The sequence below is a fragment of the Amblyraja radiata genome, chromosome 2 (genome assembly GCF_010909765.2).
Source record: "Amblyraja radiata isolate CabotCenter1 chromosome 2, sAmbRad1.1.pri, whole genome shotgun sequence".
NCBI classification, from domain to species: Eukaryota; Metazoa; Chordata; class Chondrichthyes; order Rajiformes; family Rajidae; genus Amblyraja; species Amblyraja radiata.
In genome coordinates this window covers 122,765,810-122,790,378 of record NC_045957.1, presented here as the reverse complement: position 1 = coordinate 122,790,378, position 24,569 = coordinate 122,765,810, and the positions used below count along the sequence as shown (strand labels likewise).

Below are 24,569 nucleotides of genomic sequence, written 5' to 3'. Positions count from 1 at the left end.
CCCCTCTCTCTGTCTCCCTCTCTCTCTCTGCTCTCTGTCTCCTTCTCTCTCTCTGCTCTCTGTCTCCTTCTCTCTCTCTCTCTCTGCAGGGAACACTGGATGTGGGTCTGATAGACTCGGTGTGTGCGTCAGACTGCCCAGACAGGTAAAGTATTTGATGATGTTTCCAGCTACTCTTTGTCTGTCATTTGCAGGACAGTGTCCCATATTTCCCACTGCTATGGGGATGAATGGCACTATTTTTCCCAAACATCAGAAGGTTTTATATGAAAGTAAAAGCTCCTGCGTGCTAGCTCACTCCTCTCTGCCCGATCTTTACCCTCGTGATCAAGTCTGGAAGCCCCATATCTGAGGAAGGATGTCGATCCGAAACGTCGCCAATTCCTTCTCTCCATAGATGCTGCCTCACCCGCTGAGTTTCTCCAGCATTTTGTGTATAGGATGTGCTGGCTCTGGAGAGGGTCCAGAGGAGGTTTACGAGAATGATCCCAGGAATGAGTGGGTTAACATATGATGTGCGTTTGACAGCACTGGTCCTGTACTCGCTGGAGTTTAGAAAGATGAGGAGGGACCTCATTGAATCTTACCGAATAGTGAAAGACCTGGATAGAGTGGACGTGGAGAGGATGGTTCCACTAGGGGGAGAGTCTAGGACCAGATGTCACAGCCTCAGAATAAAGGGACATACCTTCAAAAGGAGATGAGGAGGAATTTCTTTAGTCAGAGGGTGGTGAATCTGTTGAATTCATTGCCACAGATGAGGGCCGATAGATTCTTCATTAGTACGGGTGTCGGGAGGTTATGGGGAGAAGGCATAGATCGGCGCAGGTCCCGCGCAGGTCACGGGGAGAACTTGCAAACTCCATACAGACAGCACCCGTAGTCGGGATCGACTGGAATAAGTATTCCGGACTTTCGGTGGGTCAGTGGGCATTGGACTCCCTGCCGGAGGAGATGACAGTTTATACGTGGAGCACCACGCACCTCCTCTACCTGGAGGTCTACCTGAGTCCCACTGAGGGGGCTTGGCCGGCAAACTCTCAGGAGCTAGAGGCGAAAGTCGTCGCCTGGCTGGGGCGCTGGTCGGGCCGCCTTGGCATGCTCTCTTACCGGGGGAGGGCGCTGGACTTAAACCAGCTGATGGCCTCTATGTTGTGGTACCGGCTGGCCACTCTGGTCAATACACAATAGACAATGCGTGCAGGAGTAGGCCATTTGGCCCTTCGAGCCAGCACCGTCATTCAATGTGATCATAGCTGATCATCCCCAATCAGTACCCCGTTCCTGCCTTCTCCCCATATCCCCTGACTCCACTATCTTTAAGAGCCCTATCTAACTCTCTCTTGAAAGCATCCAGAGAACCTGCCTCCACCGCCCTCTGAGGCAGAGAATTCCACAGACTCACAACTCTCTGTGAGAAAAAGTGTTTCCTCGTCTCCGTTCTAAATGGCTTACTCCTTATTCTTAAACTGTGTGGCCCCTGGTGCTGGACTCCCCCAACATCGGGAACATGTTTCCTGCCTCTAGCGTGTCCAAGCCCTTAATAATCTTATATGTTTCAATGAGATCCCCTCTCATCGCGCCCTCTATCTTTGCCACCATGATCCAGAGGAGGTTGGTGAACGTCTTCTGGGGAGAGAGGAACCACTGGTTCTCTGCTAGGGTTCCGAGTCTCCGGTTGGAGGAGGGCGGTCAGGCGCTGGTCTGCGTCCGTATCCAGGTGGCGGCTCTCTGTTTCAGGACCCTGCGGAGGTTTGTGTATTCCGAGTGTCCTCCTGGATGGCATGTGCTGGCGACGTACGTTGTCCGCCAGGGGGCGCTGCCTCCAGGAGGACACACGGCTCCCGGCAGCGGGCATCAGTCGATGCGCTGGGCGGGAGTTACCTGGCTTTTATCGTGATCTACTCAGAGAGAGGAATCTGGTCACCTTCAGCCAGGGGACTTCTCCACAGGGGGAGGGGGGGGATGTTGTAGCTGTGAGGGTGGCCAGTCCTCTCCCTGTCATGGCGGGTATCGAGGAGAGGCGTGTGCGTGGAGCGATTCCGGCCGAGTTTACCCCCCGCTCCCCCAAGCAACATGAGCCGCCTGTCCGCGATGCCCAGCGTGCCGTTCCGTGCCGCAGAGAGGCGCGTACTGTACAGGCCGCTCCTGCACACTCTGCAATTCCTTGCCCTCGTCTCCCGTCCCGACACACCTTAGCAGTCTGTGTTACCACCTGATGGAGGGAGCGGTCCCCAGTGGAGGTCTCTCTACAAGGGAGTCCTCCCCCTTTACATCGGGGACCTGGGGTGGAGAGTGTTGCACATGGCCCTGGCGTGCAACAGATTCTTAAGTTGGTTCACGGACTCACCCGCCGCCTGGCACTTCTGCGGCGAGGAAGAGACCGTGTTCCATGCGTACGTGCAGTGCGGGAAGGTTGCAGCCCCGTGTACGAGTATCTGAAGGGGGGCTGCTCCTCAAGTTTTGGCTGCCTTTTAGCAGCACGCTCCTGATCTTTGGTCACTCGGTACAGAAGGGGGAAGGGTCGGGTGGGAGGGGGGTGGGGGGGAGTCTCCCTGTCGATCTGCTCCTGGGCCCGGTCAAGATGGCCGTTCGTTCGCGGGTCCAGGCAGCGGGCGGTCGACGGTCACACCAGAGGCGACCGATCGCCTGCCCCTTTACCGGGCCTACGTCGGTGCCCGCCTGTCCCTGCAGCGGGAACACGCGGTGTCCACGGGGACTCTGGAAGCCGTCCGTGAACGCTGGTCGCCACGGGGGCGTTGAGTGATTCCTGAGACTGATTCCTGGGAAGTCAGGACTTTCATATGAAGAAAGACTGCATAGACTCGGCTTGTACTCGCTTGAATTTAGAAGATTGAGGGGGGATCTTATAGAAACTTACAAAATTCTTAAGGGGTTGGACAGGCTAGATGCAGGAAGATTGTTCCCGATGTTGGGGAAGTCCAGAACAAGGGGTCACAGTTTAAGGATAAGGGGGAAATCTTTTAGGACCGAGATGAGAAAAACATTTTTCACACAGAGAGTGGTGAATCTCTGGAACTCTCTGCCACAGAAGGTAGTTGAGGCCAGTTCATTGGCTATATTTAAGAGGGAGTTAGATGTGGCCCTTGTGGCTAATGGGATCAGGGGGTATGGAGAGAAGGCAGGTATTGAGTTGGATGGTCAGCCATGATCATATTGAATGGCGGTGCAGGCTCGAAGGGCCAAATGGCCTACTCCCGCACCTATTTTATATGTTTCTATGTCTATGTATTGTTGATTAAGTTGCCGACATTTTAATGTTTAAGAAAGAACTGCAGATGCTGGAAAATCGAAGGTAGACAAAAATGCTGGAGAAACTCAGCGGGTGAGGGAGCATCTATGGAGCGAAGGAAATAGGCGACGTTTCAGGCCGAGACCCTTGTGATAACTGTTTGTTTGTGAACCGCCAATATCGGCAGCCTTTCATCGTGTTACCACTCTGTATTTTTGTTTGTTTTGAATAAAAGCATTTTGGATTATACATTTTTTAAGAAAGAACTGCAGATGCTGTAAAAATCGACGGTCGCCTGTTCCATTGTGCCGTGCCACCCAGTTGATGGGCTGAATGGCCTAATTCTTCTCCTATCCTATTTATGAACTTACGGCCTTACGAACACCACTGGCGCATCACGCATGCACGCTTGTCGTTGCAGGCCCAACTCGTTTGTGATCATTACTGCAAATCGCATTTTGCATTGCAACGCCGACACGCCCGAGGAAATGCATCACTGGATAACGTTACTGCAGCGGGTCAAAGGTGACACCAGGGTGGAGGGACAGGAGTTCATTGTCAGAGGTAAGAGCAGAGAACAGGAACAGGCCCTTTGGCCCACAATGTCCGTGCCGTACATTATGCCAGGTGTTCTGTCCCGAAACGTCACCTATCCATGTTCTCCACAGATGCTGCCTGACCCGCTGAGTTACTCCAGCACTCTGTGAAACGTCACCTATCCATGTTCTCCACAGACGCTGCCTTAAATTTGACTTTTTTAGACTTTTAGATACAGTGCAGAAATAGGCCATTCGGCCCACCCAGTCCGTGCCAACCAGCGATCATAAACTATACTAATTATACTATACTAGTATATAAACTTTTCTCAACTGAACTATACTGAAGTAGATTATACTGAACCTAACCAGCCTATACTAAATTAAACAGAACTATTATACTAAACCATACCAAACTACAGCAAACTATGCAAAACAATGCTAAACTTAACTATACTAAACTAAACTATATTCTAAACTATACAATATTAAACTTAACTATACTACACTAAACAAGAGAGTTAGATAGAGCTATAGGGGGGCTAGTGGAGTCAAGGGATATGGGGAGAGGGCAGGCACAGGTTATTGACTGGGGACGATCAGCCATGATCACAATGAATGGCGATGCTGGCTCGAAGGGCCGAATGGCCTCCTCCTGCACCTACTTTCTATGTTTCTATGTAAACCATACCAAATTATTCTATTCTGAACTAAACGATACTAAGCTAAACTATACTGAACTGTACTAAACTGAACAATGCTAAACTAAACTATACTCAACTGTACTAAACTATACTATACTATACAAGAGACATTTATTTGTCACATGCACCAATTGGTACAGTGAAATGTGTGGTCACCATACAGCCATACGAATAAAATAAAGAACACAGAACACGATATAGTCGTTAACATAAACATCCCCACACAGCGGGATCAAAGTTTCCCCACTGTGAGGGAAGGCACCAAAGTTCAGTCCTCCTCCTCTGTTGTCCTCTGTTGGTAAACTAGACTAAGCTAAACTATACTACACTACACTGTACTATACTGCACCATACTATACTGAACTAAACTATTGTAGATTAACCCTTAATAATCCATGCCATTTATAATCTCCATTACACATATATGCATGCCACCCATTACATGGTATTACGGTACTACACGGTACCACACTAACGAGGTCAGCCTGCTGGCAGTTTGAATGTTCTGTATTTCTGAATGGAATAAAGACGTATGTTTCACCATGTGTGTTGCAGTGGATCATTCACAACGTGGTGTCAGAAGTGGGATCTGAACCCACGCCTCCAAAGGAGACGATAGAATACTACACTCTACTATACTGAGCTATACAATACTACACTGCACTACACTACATTATACTCTACTACACTGAACTACCTTCCTGTCCCTGTCCAGGTTGGCTACAAAAAGAGGTGAAAAGCGGTGGGAAAGGGAACTCCCTGAAGGTGAAGAAGCATTGGTTTGTGCTGACCTACAACTCGCTGGATTACTACCGGACGTGCGAGAGAAACACGGCCAAGCTGGGGACGCTGGTCCTCAACAACCTCTGCTCCGTCCTGCAGCCCGAGGAGAAGATCTTTAAGGAGACAGGTAAACATGGAAACATAAAAACATGGAAAATAGGTGCAGGAGTTGGCCATTCGGCCCTTCGAGCCAGCACCGCCATTCAATGTGATGATGGCTGATCATCCAAAATCAGTACCCCGTTCCTGCCTTTTCCCCATATCCCTTGATCCCCTTAGCCCTAAGAGGTAAATCCAACTCTCTCTTGAAAACATCCAGTGAATTGGTCTCCACAGACTCATAACTCTCTGGGTGGAAACGTTTTTCCTCATCTCAGTCCTAAATGGCCGACTCCATTCTTCTTAAACTGTGACCCCTGGTTCTGGACTCCCCCAACATCGGGAACATTTTTCCTGCATCTAGCCTGTCCAATCCCTTAAGAATTTTATATGTTTGTAAAAAATATCCTCTCATCCTTCTAAATTCCAGTGAATGTGACTTCCATCCCAGTTCACTTACACTATTTATACTCATGTATAAAATCATGAGAGGAATAGATCGGGCAGATGCACGGAGTCTCTTGCCCTGAGTAGAGAAATCGAGGACCAGAGGACATAGGTTTAAGGTGAAGCGGTAAAGATTTAATAGGAATCTGAGGGGTAACTTTTTCACATAAAGGGTGCTGGGTGTATGTAACAAGCTGCCTGAGGAGGTAGTTGAGGCAGAGACTATCGCAATGTTTAAGAAACAGTTGGACAGGTACATGGATAGGACAGATTTTAGAGGGATATGGACCAAACATAGGCAGGTGGGACTAATGTAGCTAGGACATGTTGGCCGACATGGGCAAGTTGGGCTGAAGGGCCTGTTTCACCACTGTATCACCCTGTATAACTCTATGACTGTGACTTTAATCGGAGGGTGGTGAATCTGTGGGATTCTTTGCCACAGAAGGCTGTGGAGGCCAAGTCAATGCATATTTTTAAGGTGGTGATTGACAGGTACATGATTGGTGCAGGTGTCAGGGGTTATGGGGACAAGGCAGGAGAATGGGGTTAGGAGGGAGAGATAGATCAGCCGTGATTGAATGGCGGAGTAGACTTGATGGGCCGAATGGCCTCATTTTGCTCCTAGTCTGATGACCTTATGTCCCCGTAGTTTTGTCTCTGTGGTATTTCCGCCAGGTTACGGGAGGCGGCACTGTGGCGCAGCGGGTAGAACCGCTGCCTCACCGCGCCAGGGACCCGGGTTCGATCCTGACCTTGGGCGCTCTTTGTACGTTCTCACTGTGACCGCGTGGGTTTTCTCCGGGAGCTCCGGTTTCCTCCCACAATCCAAAGATAGGTGTAGGCGTGTAGGTTAATTGGCTTCTGTAAATTTTCCCCAGTGTCTAGGAGAGAGCTAGTGTATGGGGTGATTGTTGGTCTGAGATAGGGTTGCCAACTGTCCTGTATTAGCCGGGACATCCCGTATATTTGGGCTAAATTGGTTTGTCCCGTACAGGACCGCCCTTGTCCCGTATTTGACCGCTACTACTCGGGTCGAGGGGACTGTCGGGTCGGAGCGCCGCGTCCGGCCCCGCCTCACCGGTCCCGACGTAGTGCAGCCCATGGAGTGCAGCAGCAGCAGCAGCAGCGCCTCGCCCGTGGCCCCGTCGGTTGGTCGGCAGCCCGGCTAGCTGTCCGACCTTGGCTTACCGCCGACACCACCACCACCCCTCCTTCTCACGGCCGATCATCGGTTCATGAGTTGGACGGGGCGCCGGACTTTGCGTGAGCGATGTTGCGCGGCCCCCGGGCCAAAACTCCTCAGCTGGCCCCGCCGGCTGGGCTTTGTGTGCAGTCCAGCACCCAGGGCCAACTCATCATTCACCCAGCCACGGCCGAGTCTGACAACGAATCGCCGTCGGGAATTTGTCCTTTGTATTTTGACCGTTCGTCCCTTCTCTTGGGAGTGAGAAAGTTGGCGACCCTAGTCGGGGCGGATTCAGTGGGCCTGTTTCTATACTTCCAAACTAAAACTAAACTGAGCTCTAGTGAACATACCTGGAGAGGGTGTTTACCAGAATGACGGCTGGATTAGGGGGCGCTAGTGACCGGGAGGGGTTGGACTGACTTGGATTGTTTTCTCTGGAACATGAGGTTAAACGGGGACCAGAAGGACATATATCGACGATGATATAGGCACAATTAGGGTGGACAGTTAGAACCATTTCCCTGGGTGAAAATGTCAAAGACTAGAGGACATAGCTGAAAGGTGAGTGGGAATAACAAGTTTAAAGGAGATGTGCCGGGCATGTTTTTTTTTTTACACAGAGTGTGGCGGGTGCTTGGAACGCGCTACCAGGAGTGGTGGTGGAGGCAGATACGATAGTTATACACATTAGCATGTGGACATCCAGGGAAGGCTAGAATATGGATCACAGGCAGGCAGATAGGAGTTGGTTTTGGCATCGTATTCAGCACAGACATGATGGGCCGAAGGGCCTGTTTCCACGCGGTATCCTTCAATCAATCAATCAGTTATATCTTAGATCATAAGACCCAGGAACAGAATCAGGCCGTTCGGCCCTTCAAGTCCGCTCCGCCGTTCAATCATGGCTGATCTATCTCTCCCTCTCAACCCCATTCTCCTGCCTTCTCCCCATAACCCCTGACACCCGTACTGATCGAGAATCTATCTATCTCTACCGTAAAAATATCCACTGATTTGGCCTCCACAGCCGTCTGTGGCAATTAATTCCACAGATTCACCACCCTCTGGCTAAAGAAATTCCTCCTCATCTCCTTCCTAAAGGAACACCCTTTTATTCTGATGTTACGACCTCTAGTCCTAGACTCTGAAAACTAATGGAAACATCCTCTCCACACATCCAATCTATCCGGGCCTTTCATTATTCAGTAAATTTTAATGATCCCCCCCCCTCACCCTTCTAAACTCCAGCGAGTACAGGCCCAGTGCCAACAAACGCTCATCATATGTTAACCCACTCATTCCTGGGATCATTCTCGTAAACCTCCTCTGGACCCTCTCTAGAGCCAGCACATCCTTCCTCAGATATGGGGCCCAAAACCACTTACAATACTCCAAATGCGGTCTGACCAGCGCCTTATAGAGCCCCAGCATTGCAACACATGCCTTAAAAATATCCGTTGACTTGGCCTCCACAGCCTTCTGTGGCAACGCCACAGATTCACCACCTTCTGACTAAAGAAATTCATCCTCATCTCCTTCCTAAAGGTACGTCCTTTAATTCTGAGGCTGTGCCCTCTGATCCTAGACTCTCCCACTAGTGGAAACATCCTCTCCACATGCACTCTATCCAGGCCATTCACTATTTGGAGACCAGTTTCGGCGCTGTCCGTCTGTATAACTCTTTCCCTAATGTGTTGGAAGGAACTGCAGACGCTGGTTTAAACCGAAGATAGACACAAAATGCTGGAGTAACTCAGCGGGACGGGCAGCATCTCTGGAGAGAAGGAATGGGTGACATTTCTGGTCGAGACGTCTGTTTTTAATGGCATATTTGTTTGTGGGTCGGCAGGTTACTGGAACGTCACGGTCTACGGACGTAAGCATTGCTACCGCCTTTACACCAAGCTAATGAATGAAGCCACCAGATGGGCAAATGCAGTCCAGAACGTCATCGACACCAAACCGCCCATCGACACGCCCACACAGCAACTCATTCAGGACATCAAGGTGAGGGGATTTCTGACGAGTTTGTATCTGTGTATAACGCTCTCTCCCCATCATTTGGTTTAGTTTAGTTTACAGCTACAGCTTCGGCACACCGAGTCCGCACCGACCACCGACTTAGAATAAAGGGGATGTCATTTAAGACTGTGGTGAGAAAAAACTTTTTCACCCAGAGAGTTGTGAATTAGTGGAATTCCCTGCCACAGAGGGCAGTGGAGGCCAAGTCACTGGATGGGTTTAAGAGAGAGTTAGATGGAGCTCTAGGGGCTAGTGGAGTCACGGGATATGGGGAGAAGACAGGCACGGGTTATTGATAGGGGACAATCAGCCATGATCACAATGAATGGCGGTGCTGGCTCGAAGGGATGAATGGCCTCCTCCTGCACCTATTTTCTATGTTTCTATGATCCCCGCACATTAACACCTTCCTACACATACACACGGCCCATACCAACCAACATGCCCTATCTACACCTGCCCACGTTTGGCCAATATATATCCCTCTAAATCTGTCCTATCCATGTACCAATTTAATTGTTTGTTAAAAGTTGTGATCGTCCCAGCCTTAACTACCTCCTCCGGCAGCTCATTCCATACACCCACCACCCTTTGTGTGAAAAGGTTACCCCTCAGATTCCTAGTACATCTTTCCCTCCCTCACCTTAAACCTATGTCCTCTGGTCCTCGATTCCCCTACTTTGGGCAAGAGACTCTGTGCGTCTACCCGATCTATTCCTCTCATGATTTTGTACACCTCTATGAGATCACCCCCTTCATCCTACTGCGCTCCAAGGAATAGTGACCCAGCCTACTCAACCTCTCCCTACAGCTCAGACCCTCTAGTCCTGGCAACATTCTCGTAAGTCTTATCTGAACCCTTTCCAGCTTGACAACATCTTTCCTATAACATGGCGCCCAGAACTGAACACAATACTCTAAACGCTGTTCTTCTATCCAATCTATTCCTCTCATAATATTTGTTTTTCCTCCCTTGCTTCTGTGTTCCATATGGTAAGATGCCAAATAGGCCCGAAACGTCACCCATTCCTTCTCTCCAGAGATGCTGCCTTGTCCCGCTGAGTTACTCCAGCATTTTGCGTCCTGCTTTGGGACCAACTTGAAGGGCCGAATGGCCTACTCCTGCACCTATTGTCTATTGAGAAAGCAATTTAATTCCATCTGCTATTCTGTATTTCAGGAAAACTGTCTGAATAATGAAGTTGTGGAACAAATCTACAAAAGAAACCCGATTCTACGCTACACACACCATCCCCTGCACTCCCCCCTACTTCCTCTGCCTTACGGAGATATCAATCTAAGTCGTAAGTATGAAGTACATTTTCTTCTGCCACGTTTGTGTTTAGTTTATAAACACAGCGTGGAAACAGGAGCTCCAGTTTCCACCCACACTCCAAAGACGTGCAGGTTTGTAGGTTAATTGACTGGGTAATTGTAAAAATTGTCCCTAGTGGGTGTAGGACAGTGTTAGTGTGTGGGAATCACTGGTCGTCGCGGACCCGGTGGGCCGAAGGGCCTGTTTCCGTGCTGTATCTCTAAACTAAAGTAAACTAAAACTCCACTGAGTTGCGCGTGTGTGTGTTTTGTTCTGCAGTGCTGAAGGACAAGGGTTACACCAGCCTCCAGGAGGAGGCCATCAAGCTCTTCAACGCCCTGCAGCAGATGGAGTCGGTGGCCGACCCCGTGCCCATTGTCCAGGGCGTGTTACAGACGGGCCAGGATCTGCGGCCGCTGCGCGACGAGCTGTACTGCCAGCTGATCAAACAGACCGCCAAGGCCCCGCACCCCGACAGCCTGGCACACCTGCGCAACTGGCAGCTGCTCACCTGCATGTCCTGCACCTTCCTGCCCTGCCGCTCAATCCTTCGCTACCTCAAGTTCCACCTCAAGAGGTACAAAGCAATACACCGTACAATACAATGCACCAAATGAGGCTCAAACGAAATTTGGTTTCTGCAGTCATAGAACAAAAAAAACACAATTAACAAGACACACACAAATAAGATTATTAAGGGTTTGGACACGCTAGAGGCAGGAAACATGTTCCCAATGTTGGGGGGAGTCCAGATCCAGGGGCCACAGTTTACGAATAAGGAGTAAGCCATTTAGAACGGAGACGAGGAAACACTTTTTCTCACAGAGAGTGGTGAGTCTGTGGAATTCTCTGCCTCAGAGGGCGGTGGAGGCAGGTTCTCTGGATGCTTTCAAGAGAGAGCTAAATAGGGCTTTTAAAAATAGCGGAGTCAGGGGATATGGGGAGAAGGCAGGAACGGGGTACTGATTGGGGATGATCAGCCATGATCACATTGAATGGCGGTGCTGGCTCGAAGGGCCGAATGGTGCACGGTCAAATACGGGACAAGGGCGGTCCTGTACGGGACAAACCAATGTAGCCCAATATACGGGATGTCCCGGCTAATACGGGACAGTTGGCAACCCTAGTTTGCGGGGATCGCTGGTCGGTGCGGACACGGTGAGCCGAAGGGCCTGTTTCCTCGCTGTATCCGGAAACTAAACTAAACTAAACGTTTCATCGGCCATTGCTATTTGCTTCACTATCCAGGATACGAGACCAATTTCCCGGTGAGGTTGAAAAATACGCGACGTTCGTCTACGAATCTCTGAAGAAAACCAAAACGAGAGAGTACGTGCCTTCTCGGGAAGAAATAGTCGCCTTGATCAACAGGCAAGAGATGACCACGACGGTGTGTTGCCACGGGGGAGGCTCCTGTAAGATCACCATTAACTCCCACACCACAGCCGGGGAGGTAAGGACAACGTGCGGGCAAGCTTGGCAGCTTCACCTTGCTCTGCTCTCTCCTGGAACACACCCAAATGTGGACCAGCCCTAGCGTTAAATTAGTAGAGTGGGCAAAAAGGAAACAGAGTGCTGGAGTAACTCAGCGGGTCAGGCAGCATCTGTGGAGAACATGGATAGGTGGCGTTTCACAGAGTGCTGGAGTAACTCAGCGGGTCAGGCAGCATCTGTGGAGAACATGGATAGGTGACGTTTCACAGAGTGCTGGAGTAACTCAGCGGGTCAGGCAGCATCTGTGGAGAACAAAATAAATATCTCGTTCCAACGTAAAATAAAAGTCTTTATGGTAAATGTGTAATTTATTAAATAACACTTTTGGGGAAAATAGCACGTTGGCAAAGCGGTCGAGTTGCTGCCTTACAGCGCCAGAAACCCGACTCTGGGCGCTGTCTGTACGGAGTTTGTACGTTTCTCCCCGTGACCTGCGTGGGTTTTCTCTGAGATCTTCGGTTTCCTCCCACGCTCCAAAGACGTACAGGTTTTTTTGGCTCGGTATAAATGTAAATTGTCCCTAATAATAATAATAATAAATGTTATTTAATGGGCGCCTTTCAAACATCTCAAGGACACCTTACATAGTAATCGGAATAAAAACATATAATCGGAATAGAACAAGTAATAAAGACATCACAGAGACACAAATTAAAAACAGAATTCAATCCAAAAACAGAAAATCAAAAACACAATATGAAGAGAGAGCAGCGGCAGCCAAAGCGCGCCAGCGTCCACTCTCCCTTCACGGCAGCCATCTTGGACACAGACCTACAGGACTACAATTAGACAAAAAAATCATCCCCCCACAGTGGATAGCACTGTGGGGGAAGGCACAATGTCCAGTCCCCACCCCATGTCCACCCCAAAGTCAGGCCTATTGAGGCCACCGCAATTGCCTCTACGGAGGTCCGATGTCCCTGGCCGTTCTCACCGGGTGGTCTTGCCCCGGCGTCGGGAGAGTCCTTTCGGCGGCTGGGCCACCTGGAACGGCCGCTTCCTGGTTGGAGCCCGCGGCTGCCGAAGCCGACAAGGCCGCGCCGGTTTGGCGCTCCCAGGCTCCCGATGATAAAGTCGGCGCCGCCTCTCCGCACCGCCACCCTAGTGTGTGCGTAGGATAGTGTTAGTGTGCGGGGGATTGCCGGTCAGTGCAGACTCGGTGGGCCGAAGGGCCTGTTTCCACTCTGTATCCTGAAACTAAACTAAATTGAGACTGTTTTGTTTCCTCCAGGTTGTTGAGAAGCTGATGCGTGGGTTAGGCATGGAGTACAGTAGAAATATGTTTGCCCTCTTCGAACACAAGGGCACGACGGACAAAGCAATTGAAAGCAGAACTGTTGTGGTCGATATTTTGGCAAAGTTTGAAAAGTAAGTATCACTCTCTATTCATGTTGGGACGTGTAGGTGGATTCCCGGGATGGCGGGACTGTCATATGCTGAGAGAATGGAGCAGCTGGGCTTATATACTCTGGAATTTAGAAAAATGAGAGGGGATCTCATTGAAATGTATAAGATTGTTAAGGGCTTGGACACGCTAGAGGCAGGAAACATGTTCCCGATATTGGGGGAGTCCAGAACCAGGGGCCACAGTTTAAGAATAAGGAGTAAGTCATTTAGAATGGAGACGAGGAAACACTTTTTCTCACAGAGAGTGGTGAGTCTGTGGAATTCTCTGCCTCAGAAGGTTTTCTGGATGCTTTCAAGAGAGTGCTAGATAGGGCTCTTAAAAATAGCAGTCGGGATATGGGGATAAGGCAGGAACGGGGTACTGATTGGGGATGATCAGCCATGATCACATTGAATGGCGGTGCTGACTCGAAGGGCCAAATGGCCTACTCCTGCACCTATTGTCTATTGTCTATTGAATAGCCCCGTAAATAGTCCCTAGTCATAGAGTGATACAGTGCGGAAACACACCCTTCCGGCCAACTTGCCCACACCGCCCAACATATCCCATCTACACTTGTCCTGCCTGCCTGCTTGGCCCATTTCCCTCCAAGCCTGTCCTATCCATGTACCTGTGGTATAGATGGGGCACCTTGGTCAGCATAGACGGCTTGGCCTGAAGGGCTTATTTCTTACTCTCAGAACAGGGGTGTTAAACTCATTTTAGGTCACGGGCAAAATGCGACTTCAAGCGCGTCGGATCGCGTGGTGCGTGCACTAACGCAGCCCGATCGGGCACCGGGGACAGCTGCAGCCCGCTCTGGCATCCGGTTTGACACAGCACAGTTAAAGGCCCGCCGTTCCCACGCCGACCAGCACGTTCAGACTAGTTCTGTGTTACACCCCTTCCTCGACCAGTCACTATGCAATGTGGTAAATTCACAGAAGCCAATTAACCCACAAACCCGCACGTCTTTGGAGTGTTAGTTTGTTTTACTTCAGTTTGTAGTTTAGAGATACAGCGCGGAAATAGGCCCTGTAGTCCACTGAGCCCGCGCCGACCAGCGATCCCCGCACACGAAAGTTATCCCACACTCACCAGGGACAATTTACATTTACACCAAGCCAATTAATCGACAAACTTGCACGTCTTTGGAGTGTGGGAGGAAAACGGAGCACTCGGAGAAAACCCACGTGGGTCGCGGGGGGAACGTACACACACTCCATACAGGCGGCACCCGTAGTCAGGATCGAACCCGGGTCTCTGGCGCTGTGAGGCAGCAACTCTACCGCTGCGCCACGGTGCCACCTTATAATCCTCCTTCCAGCTGTTTGCAGCTGATCTATGGAAAGGAAGTGTCTTCCCACCATTCCCGGGCACCTAATGTCATAAGGGATAGGAAAAGATTCAGGCCATTCGGCCCATCAAGTCTACTCTGCCATTCAATCATGGCTAATCTATCTCTCCCTCCTCAACCCCATTCTCCTGCCTTCTCCCCATAACCCCCGGCACCCGTACTAATCAAGAATCTATCTATCTCTGCCTTAAATATATCCGCTGACTTGTGTCCTCCACAGCCGTCAGTGGCAAAGAATCCCACAGATTCACCACCCTGTGAACCGTTGAATAATGCCGCTCATTTTCTTCCCACATCCAGGGCGGTTGCTACGTCGGGAGATTCGTGGGCGTTCTACTTCAAACTCTACTGCTTCCTTGACATGGAAAACGTACCGAAGGACAGCGTGGAATTTGCCTTCATGTTTGAACAGGTAATTCCATGAGAAGGTTTGGGCAGTGGACGTCGCTCAGTGGCAGAGTACATGCTTGGCCCCAGCTTAACAGAGAAACGTAGAAAATAGGTGCAGGAGTTGGCCATTCGGCCCTTCGAGCCAGCACCGCCATTCAATGTGATCATGGCCGATCATCCACAATCAGTACCCCGTTCCTGCCTTCTCCCCATATCCCCTGACTCCGCTATCTTTAAGAGCCCTATCCAACTCTCTCTTGAAAGTATCCAGAGAACCGACCTCCACCGCCCTCTGAGGCAGAGAATTCCACACTCATAGAAACATAGAAAATAGGTGCAGGCGGAGGCCATTCGGCCCTTCGAGCCAGCACCGCCATTCATTGTGATCATGGCTGATCGTCCCCTATCAATAACCCGTGCCTGCCTTCTCCCCATATCCTCTGACTCCACTAGCCCCTAGAGCTCTATCTAACTATCTCTTAAATCCATCCAGTGACTTGGCCTCCACTGCCCTCTGTGGCAGGGAATTCCATAAATTCACAACTCTCTGGGTGAAAAAGTGTATTCTCACCACAGTCTTAAATGACCTCCCCTTTATTCTAAGACTGTGGCCCCTGGTTCTGGACTCGCCCAACATTGGGAACTTTTTGCCTGCATCTAGCTTATCCAGTCCTTTTATAATTTTATATTTCTATAAGATACCCCCTCATCCTTCTAAACTCCAGTGAATACTAGCCTAGTCTTCTCAATCTTTCCTCATATGACAGTCCCGCCATCCCAGGGATCAATCTCGTGAACCTACGCTGTACTGCCTCAATCACAAGGATGTCCTTTCTCAAATTAGGACCAAAACTGTACACAATACTCCAGATGTGGTCTCACCAGAGCCCTATACAACTGCAGAAGAACCTCATTACTCCTATACTGAAATCCTCTTGTTATGAAGGCCAACATTCCTTTAGCTTTCTTCACTGCCTGCTGTACCTGCACACCAACTTTCAGTGACCAGTGTACAAGGACACCCAGGTCTCGCTGTACCTCCCCCTCACCTAACCTAACCCCATTGAGATAATAATCTGCCCCCTTGTTTTTGCAGCCAAAGTGGATAACCTCACATTTATCTTTATTATACTGCATCTGCCACGCATCTGCCCACTCACTCAACCTGTCCAGGTCACCCTGCAACCTCCTAACATCCTCTTCACAGTTCACACTGCCACCCAGCTTTGTGTCATCCGCAAACTTGCTAGTATTGCTCCTAATTCCCTCTTCCAAATCATTAATATATATGGTAAACAGTTGTGGCCCCAACACCGAGCCTTGCGGCACTCCACTCGCCACTGCCTGCCATTCTGAAAAGGACCCGTTCACTCCTACTCTTTGCTTCCGGTCTGCCAACCAATTTTCTATCCATGTCAACATCCTACCCCCAATACCATGTGCTCTAATTTTAGTCACCAGTCTCCCGTGCGGGACCTTATCAAAGGCTTTCTGAAAGTCTAGATACACTACATCCACTGGCACCCCTTCATCCATTTTACTTGTCACATCCTCAAAAAATTCCAGAAGATTAGTCAAGCATGATTTCCCTTTCATAAATCCACGTTGACTTGGACTAATCCTTTTGCTGCTATCCAAATGCCCCATTATTACCTCTTTAATAATTGACTCCAGCATCTTTCCCACCATCGAAGTCAGGCTAACTGGTCTGTAATTCCCCGTTTTCTCTCTCGCTCCTTTCTTGAAAAGTGGGATAACATTAGCTATCCTCCAATCCACAGGAACTGATCCTGAATCTATTGAACATTGGAAAATGATCTCCAATGCGTCCACTATTTCTAGAGCCACCTCCCTGAGGACCCTGGGATGCAGACCATCAGGCCCAGGGGATTTATCATCCTTCAGTCCCATTAGCCTACCCAATACTATTTCTCGCCTAATGAAAATTTCTTTCAGTTCCTCTACCCCCTTAGATCCTCTGTCCTCCAGTACATCTGGGAGATTGTTTGTGTCTTCCTTAGTGAAGACAGATCCGAAGTACCTATTCAACTCTTCTGCCATTTCCTTGTTGCCCATAATAATTTCACCCGTGTCTGCCTTCAAGGGACCCACATTTGACTTTTTTCCCCTTAATATATCTAAAGAAGCTTTTACTGTCCTGCTTTATATTCCTGGCCAGCTTCCCATCGTACTTCATCTTTTCAGCCCATATTGCCCATTTTGTTTCCTTCTGTTGTCCTATGAAAGTTTCCCAATCCTCTGGCTTTCGGCTACTCTTTGCTGTGTTATACATCTTTTCTTTTAGTTTTATTCTATCCCTAACTTCTCTTGTCAGCCACGGTTGCCTCCTACTCCCCTTAGAATCTTTCTTCCTTTTTGGAATGAAATGATCCTGCGTCTTCCGGATCATGCCCAGAAATTCCTGCCATTGCTGTTCCACCGTCATTCCTGCCAGGATCACTTTCCAGTCTACCTTGGCCAGCTCCTCCCTCATGCCTTCATAGTCCCCTTTGTTCAACTGCATCACTGACACTTCCGATTTAACCTTCTCCTTCTCAAATTGCAACTCTCTGTGAGAAAAAATGTTTACTCGTCTCAGTCCTAAATGGCTTACCCCTTATTCTTAAACTGTGGCCCCTGGTTCTGGACTCCCCCCAACAACGGGAACATGTTTCCTGCCTCTAAACCCTTAATGATCTTATATGTTTCAATAACATCCCCTCTCAGAGTATACAAGCTCTCAGAGTATACAAGCCCAGCCGCTCCATTCTCTCAGCATATGACAGAGGGGGAAATGTTTTACACAAGAGGGCGGTGGGTGCCTGGGACGCGGTGCCAGGGGTGGTGGTGGAGGCAGATATGATAGTGGAGTTTAAGAGGTGTATTGATAGGCGCGTGGAGATGCTGAGAATCGAGGGATATGGATCACGTGCGGGCAGAAGAGATCAGTTTAACTTGGCATCATGTTCGGCACAGACATTGTGGGGCCGAAGGGAGAAGGCAGGAACATGGGGTTGAGAGGAGACGTTTCACACAGATTGTTCCATACACCCACCACCCTTTGTGTGGAAAAAGTTACTCCTCAGATTCCTCTCAAATCTTTTCCCCTTCACCTTAAACCTATGTCCTCTGGTCCTCGATTCCCCTACTCTGGGCAAGCGACTCTGTGCGTCTACCCGATCTATTCCTCTCATGATTTTCCACACCTCTGTAAAAGATCACCCCTCATCCTCCTGCGCTCCAGGGAATAGAGACCCAGCCTGCTCAACCTCTCCCTATAGCTCACACCCTCTAGTCCTGGCGACATCCTTGTAAATATCTATAGATAGACACAAAATGCTGGAGTAAATCAGTGGTATAGGCAGCATCTCAGGCGAGAAGGAATGGGTGATGTTACTCCGGCACTCTGTGAAACGTCACCTATCCATGTTCTCCAGAGACGCTGCCTGACCCGCTGAGTTACTCCAGCACTCTGTGAAACGTCACCTATCCATGTTCCCCACAGATGCTGCCTGACCCGCGCTCTTTGGCGTAAAGCAGCATCTACAGTTGGTTGCTACTAACATCTTCTCTGCACCCTTTCCAGCTGTGACAACATCTCTCTGGCCCCCACACTGACGTGTTTCTGTGTGTGTGTGTGTGTGTGTTTTGACTGCAGGCTCACGAGGCAGTAATCCGCGGCCACTACCCAGCCCCCGAGGAGAGCCTGCAGTACCTGGCCGCGCTGAGGCTCCAGTTCCTGCAGGGGGACCACTCGCCGGAGTCCGCGCTGCCCGAGATGGACGCCGTGTTCCCGACGGAGAGGGTGAAGGCCCGGATCAGCCAGTCCACCAGGACCTTCTCCCCCACCGGGGACCGGGGCGAGCGGAAGCGGGCCAGCTTCCTGGAGGGGACGCTGCGGCGAAGCTTCCGGGCGTCCTCCCTCGGCCGCTCCAGGTCGGAGGACGAGCAGATGGTGGAGATGTGGGTGAAGGAGGAGGTGTCGTCGGCCAAGGTCAACATCGAGGACAAGTGGAGGAAGATGCAGGGGCTGAGCCAAGAGCAGGCCATGGCCAAGTACATGGCCCTCGTCAGAGAGTGGCCCGGCTACGGCTCCACCCTGTTTGATGTGGAGGTGAATATCGACAAGTCCGTGACATTGTAGTGCGGAGATACAGCGCGGAAACTATCCCTTTTTAAAAAATTATTGTTTTTTTATTAGAAGCATATGCATATCATAACCAAAACACAATTACATATTAACACAGCTTCTATTTATTTTATTTTTTAATAGATTTTGAGAGATACAGCTATAGAAAGAAAAGAGAGAGAAAAAATAAAAAATAAAAAATAAATTACCAATAACATAATTTTGGAGATGGGTCCGTAGATTATAAAGTGTAAAAACTGTCCCTTTTAACGTCGCGTGTACCGAGGTACAGTGAAAAGCTAACCAGTAAGAATAAGGAGTAAGCCATTTAGAACGGAGACGAGGAAACGCTTTTTCTCACAGAGAGTGGTGAGTCTGTGGAATTCTCTGCCTCAGAGGGCGGTGGAGGCAGGTTCTCTGGATGCTTCAAAGAGAGAGCTAGATCGGGCTCTTAAAAATAGCGGAGTCAGGGGATATGGGGAGAAGGCAGGAACGGGGTACTGATTTGGGGATGATCAGCCATGATCATATTGAATGGCGGTGCTGGCTCGAAGGGCCAAATGGCCTACTCCTGCACCTATTGTCTATTGTCTATTGTCAGCGGAAATCCAACACATGATTACAATCAGGTGGGGCAGCATCTATGGAGCGAAGATGTTGGCTTGGCTCCATAGATGTTGCCTCTCCAGCATTTTTGTCTACCTTCGATTTTCCAGCTTTATCTGCAGTTCCCTCTTGAACACGATTACAATCGAGCCATTTACAGTCTCCAGATACATGATAAGGGAATACCATTTAGACAATAGACAATACACAATAGGTGTAGGAGTATGCCATTCGGCCCTTCGTGCCAGCGCCATCATTCAACGTGATCATGGCTGATCATCCCCAATCAGTACCCCGTTCCTGCCTTCTCTCCATAACCCCTGACTCCGCTATTTTTAAGAGCCCTATCTAGCTCTCTCTTGAAAGCATCCAGAGAACCTGCCTCCACCGCCCTCTGAGGCAGAGAATTCCACAGACTCACCACACTCTGTGAGAAAAAGTGTTTCCTCATCTCCGTTCTAAATGGCTTACTCCTTATTCTTAAACTGTGGCCCCTGGTTCTGGACTCCCCCAACATCGGGAACATGTTTCCTGCCTCTAGCGTGTCCAAGCCCTTAACAATCTTATATGTTTCAATGAGATGCCCTCTCATCCTTCTAAACTCCAGAGTGTACAAGCCCAGCTGCTCCATTCTCTCAGCATATGACAGTCCCGCCATCCCGGGAATTAACCTTGTAAACCTACGCTGCACTCCCTCAATAGCAAGAATAGCAAAGGCAATTAACTTACTAACGTGCGCGCCTTTGGGGTGTGGGGGTAAACCACAGCAAGCGGTGAAAACCCACGCGGTCACAGGGAGAACGTACAGACAGCACCCGTAATCAGGATAGAACCCGGGTCTCTGACGCTGTGAGGCGGCAACTCTACCGCTGTGACACCGCGCTGTCCGATGTATAATCTTTCCGTTGACCAGATACCACGCAACAGAACGTATGTCACCGTACCTCGGTACAAACTCCCTTCCATTGACTCCATCTACACTTCAAGGCCAGCAGCACAATCAAGGACCAGTCTCACCCCGGTCACTCCCTCTGGACGCACACCTCCAGATTCAGGAGCAGTTTCTTCCCAGCTGTTGTCAGGGAACCGAACCATTCTACCAACAAACAATTAGGCAGGTACATGGATAGGACAGGTTTGGAGGGATAGGGACCAAACGCGTGTGGGCGTTGGGCCGAAGGGCCTGTTTCCACTCTGTGTCACTCGATGACAACAACAGAGCAGTGCTGAGCTACTATCCACCTCATTGGTGACCCTCGTTCTATCCTTGATCGAACCTTGCTGGCTTTACCTTACGGGGACGACAGATGGCACAATGGGCTAAGTGTTCGGCTGGCAACCGGAAGGTAGCCGGTTCGAATCCCGCTTGGAGTGCATACTGTCGTTGTGTCCTTGGGCAAGACACTTCACCCACCTTTGCCTGTGTGTGAATGTGTGTGAATGTGTGTGAGTGATTGGTGGTGGTCGGAGGGGCCGTAGGCGCAGATTGGCAGCCACGCCTCTGTCAGTCTGCCCCAGGGCAGCTGTGGCTACAGAAGTAGCTCACCACCACCGAGTGTGACTGAGGAGTGAATGAATAATGCGATGTAAAGCGCCTTGAGTATTAGAAATGCGCTATATAAATCCCATCCATTATTATTATTATTATTTACCTTGCACTAAACGCTATTCCCTCATCATGTATCTGTACACTGTAAATAGTTTGCTTGTAATCACGTATTGTCTTTCCGCTGACTGGTTAGCACGCAACAAAAACCTTTCACTGTACCTCGGTACACGTGACAATATTCTAAACTGAACCAAACTAAACTAAACTAAGCAAAGGGGCAGTCACGGTGGCGCAGGGGTAGAGTTGTTGCCTCACAGCGAATGCAGCGCCGGAGACCCGGGTTCGATCCCGACTACCGGCGCTGTCTGTACGCAGTTTGTACGTTCTCCCCGTGAACCAAGTGGGTTTTCTCCGAGATCTTCGGTTTGCTCCCACATTCCAAAGACGTGCAGGTTTGTAGGTTAATTGGCTCGGTATAAATGTAAAAATCGTAATCGTAAAAATGTAAAAAGCTGTAAAAACCCACCTAGTGGGTGTAGGATGGTGTTAATGTGCGGGGATCGCTGGCAGGCGCGGACCCAGTGGGCCAAAGGACCCGTTTCTCTAAACTAAACTAAACTAAAACCTCGGCACATGTGACAATAAACTAAAGTGCTTCGCTGTTAATAATAAATTGTTAACGGAATAATAATGGGGATGATCAGCCTTGATCACATTGAATGGCGGTGCTGGCTCGAAGGGTCAAATGTCTATTGTCTATAATACTTGGCGGTGTTGTGTGTTACAGTGTAAGGAAGGTGGCTTCCCCCAGGAGCTGTGGCTGGGCGTCTGTGCCGATTCTGTGTCCGTGTACAAGAGGAGAGAGGCCAGGCCGCTGGAGACGTTCCCGTACGAGAATATCCGCTCGTTTGGCGCTCCGCACTCCACCACCTACAAGATTGTGGTCGATGAGAGGGAACTGTTGTTTGACACCACCGAGGTAAAACCTGGTGCTTAACTGGATCACGTACGGGGTATAATGCCGAACTACTATCCACCTCTTTGGTGACCCTCGGACTATCCTTGACTGGACGTTGCTGGCTTTGCCTTGCACTAAACGTTATTCCCTTATCATGTATCTGTACACTGTGAACGGATCGATTGTAATCGTGTATTGTCTTTCCACTGGTAGACAAAAATGCTGGAGAAACTCGAAACGACCCGAAACGTTGCCTATTTCCTTCGCTCCATAGATGCTGCCTCACCCGATTGTTGTAATGTGTTGTTTTTGGTGCAGGAGTAGGCCATTCGGCCCTTCAAGCCAGCACCGTCATTCAACATGATCATGGCTGATCATCCCCAAATCAGTACCCCGTTCCTGCCTTCTCCCCATATCCCCTGACTCCACTATCTTTAAGAGCCCTATCTAGCTCTCTCTTGAAAGCATCCAGAGAACCCGCCTTCACCTCAGCGGGTGAGGCAGCATCTAGAAACGGAAGAGGTGGAGCTAGTGGGCTGAGGGAGAGCTGAGAAGGGGAGGAGGTTCTCACCAGGGTCTCTTCTATACCCCGTAACTCTGCTCTCACTCCCCATCCCCCCACCCTACCAGCCGTCACATACAACAAATAATCCTCTGACATTTTCGCCACCTCCAACGTGACCCCACCACTCGCCACATCTTCCCATCTCCTCCCCTGTCAGCTTTCCGCAAAGACCGCTCCCTCCGTAACTCTCTGGTCAATCCTTCCCTTCCCACCTGCACCACCCCCTCTCCGGGCACTTTCCTTTCAACCACAAGAAATGCTACATTTGTTGCTTTACCTCAAGTCAAGTCAAGTCACTTTTATTTCTATAGCACAATTAAAAAACAACTCTCGTTGGCCAAAGTGCTTTACATTGGTGGAGGTACTAATGTTATACAACATTGGTTCATAGATTAAGTACATACATAAATACATACATACAGCCCTCCCTCAGAGGACGTCAGGAAAGGCTTGAGAGTAAAGATGAGTTTTTAGTCTCGACTTAAAAGAGTCGATGGAGGGGGCAGTTCTGATGGGAAGAGGGATGCTGTTCCACAGTCTAGGAGCTGCAACCGCAAAGGCGCGGTCGCCCCTGAGCTTAAACCTAGACCGCGGGATGTTCAGTAACCCCAAGTCGGCCGATCTGAGGGACCTGGAGGTGGTGTGGTGGGTAAGCAGCCTTTTGATGTAGGTGGGGGCAAGCCCGTTAACATAAAAAAGGAGCTTGAAATTTATTCAGAACCGCACAGGGAGCCAGTGGAGAGAGGCCAGGATCGGGGTGATGTGGTCCCTTTTTCGGGTGCCGGTCAGGAGTTTCGCCGCGGCATTTTGGACCAGTTGCAGGCAGGACAGGGAAGATTGGCTGACGCCAGCGTAAAGGGAGTTGCAGTAATCTAGGCGGGAGGAGATAAATGTGTGGATGATCTTTTCGAGGTCATCAAAGTGGAGGAATTGTTTTATTTTAGCTATCGTCCAAAGCTGGAAGAAGCTAGCTTTTACCACGGCATTGACTTGTTTGACAAATTTCAACGCTGAGTCTTTTGACGTGAGGTTTGAGTAATGGGGTAAGGCTTCCATGACTTCCCCCCCTTGACTCACAACACTCTTTGTGAAAAAGTGTTTCCTCGTCTCCGTTCTAAATGGCTTCCCCCTTAAGGGTCTCGACCCGAAACGTCACCCATTCCTGCTCTCCAGAGATGCTGCCTGTCCCGCTGAGTTACTCCAGCCTTTTGTGTCGATCTTTGATTTTAAACCAGCGTCTGCAGTTCCTGCCTGCACTAAAAAACTGTGTTGTTTACTTCTGCAGGTGGTGGACCTGGCCAGGCTGATGAAAGCCTACATCAGCATGATTGTGAAACGTCGCTACAGTTCCCCTTGCTCGGCGAGCAGTTAGCGCGCCGCGAGAGCTCGTCCACGCGGGAGTCCGCCAACGCCGGCGGCCTGGAACTCCCCCACCCCCCCTCCCATCAGTCAGTCTACCTTTAGCTTGCAGACTCTACCCTTCCACGGTGCTCAATCTAAGCCATATTCAACGTCGGATGTGGACAATTGGAGAGCCCGCTCGCTCTGGTGAGGAAACGCCGGGATATTTCAACCAGAGGCGAGAAAGAGCGTCGTCTTTTCCCTCGACGTTTCCCCTCAGGACTTCTGATCTTGATCGCGCATTTGCCTTGTTGCCTTAACACACACACACACACACACACACACACACACACACTGCCTTAACAAAGGTGCCTTACAGTAAGACGTTCCCAGCTACGAGCGTACAGAGGCTGCTTTGAACAATGAGGTGCCGCAAGAGGACACA

General features: G+C 49.8%; 1 protein-coding gene across 1 annotated transcript in view; it reads left to right on the top strand.

Annotated features, from left to right (window-relative positions):
• The window catches only part of myo10 (myosin X), a 204,671-nt gene extending 180,336 nt beyond the window's left edge, over nt 1-24,335 (top strand). Inside the window, 12 exon segments of the mRNA XM_033040061.1 lie at nt 55-145; nt 3,675-3,817; nt 5,209-5,403; nt 8,861-9,018; nt 10,214-10,337; nt 10,628-10,925; nt 11,597-11,801; nt 13,074-13,210; nt 14,887-14,998; nt 18,635-19,090; nt 22,048-22,239; nt 24,069-24,335. Coding sequence (XP_032895952.1) covers nt 55-145; nt 3,675-3,817; nt 5,209-5,403; nt 8,861-9,018; nt 10,214-10,337; nt 10,628-10,925; nt 11,597-11,801; nt 13,074-13,210; nt 14,887-14,998; nt 18,635-19,090; nt 22,048-22,239; nt 24,069-24,335 — 2,378 coding nt within the window.
• The last annotated feature ends 234 nt before the right edge of the window (nt 24,336-24,569 follow it).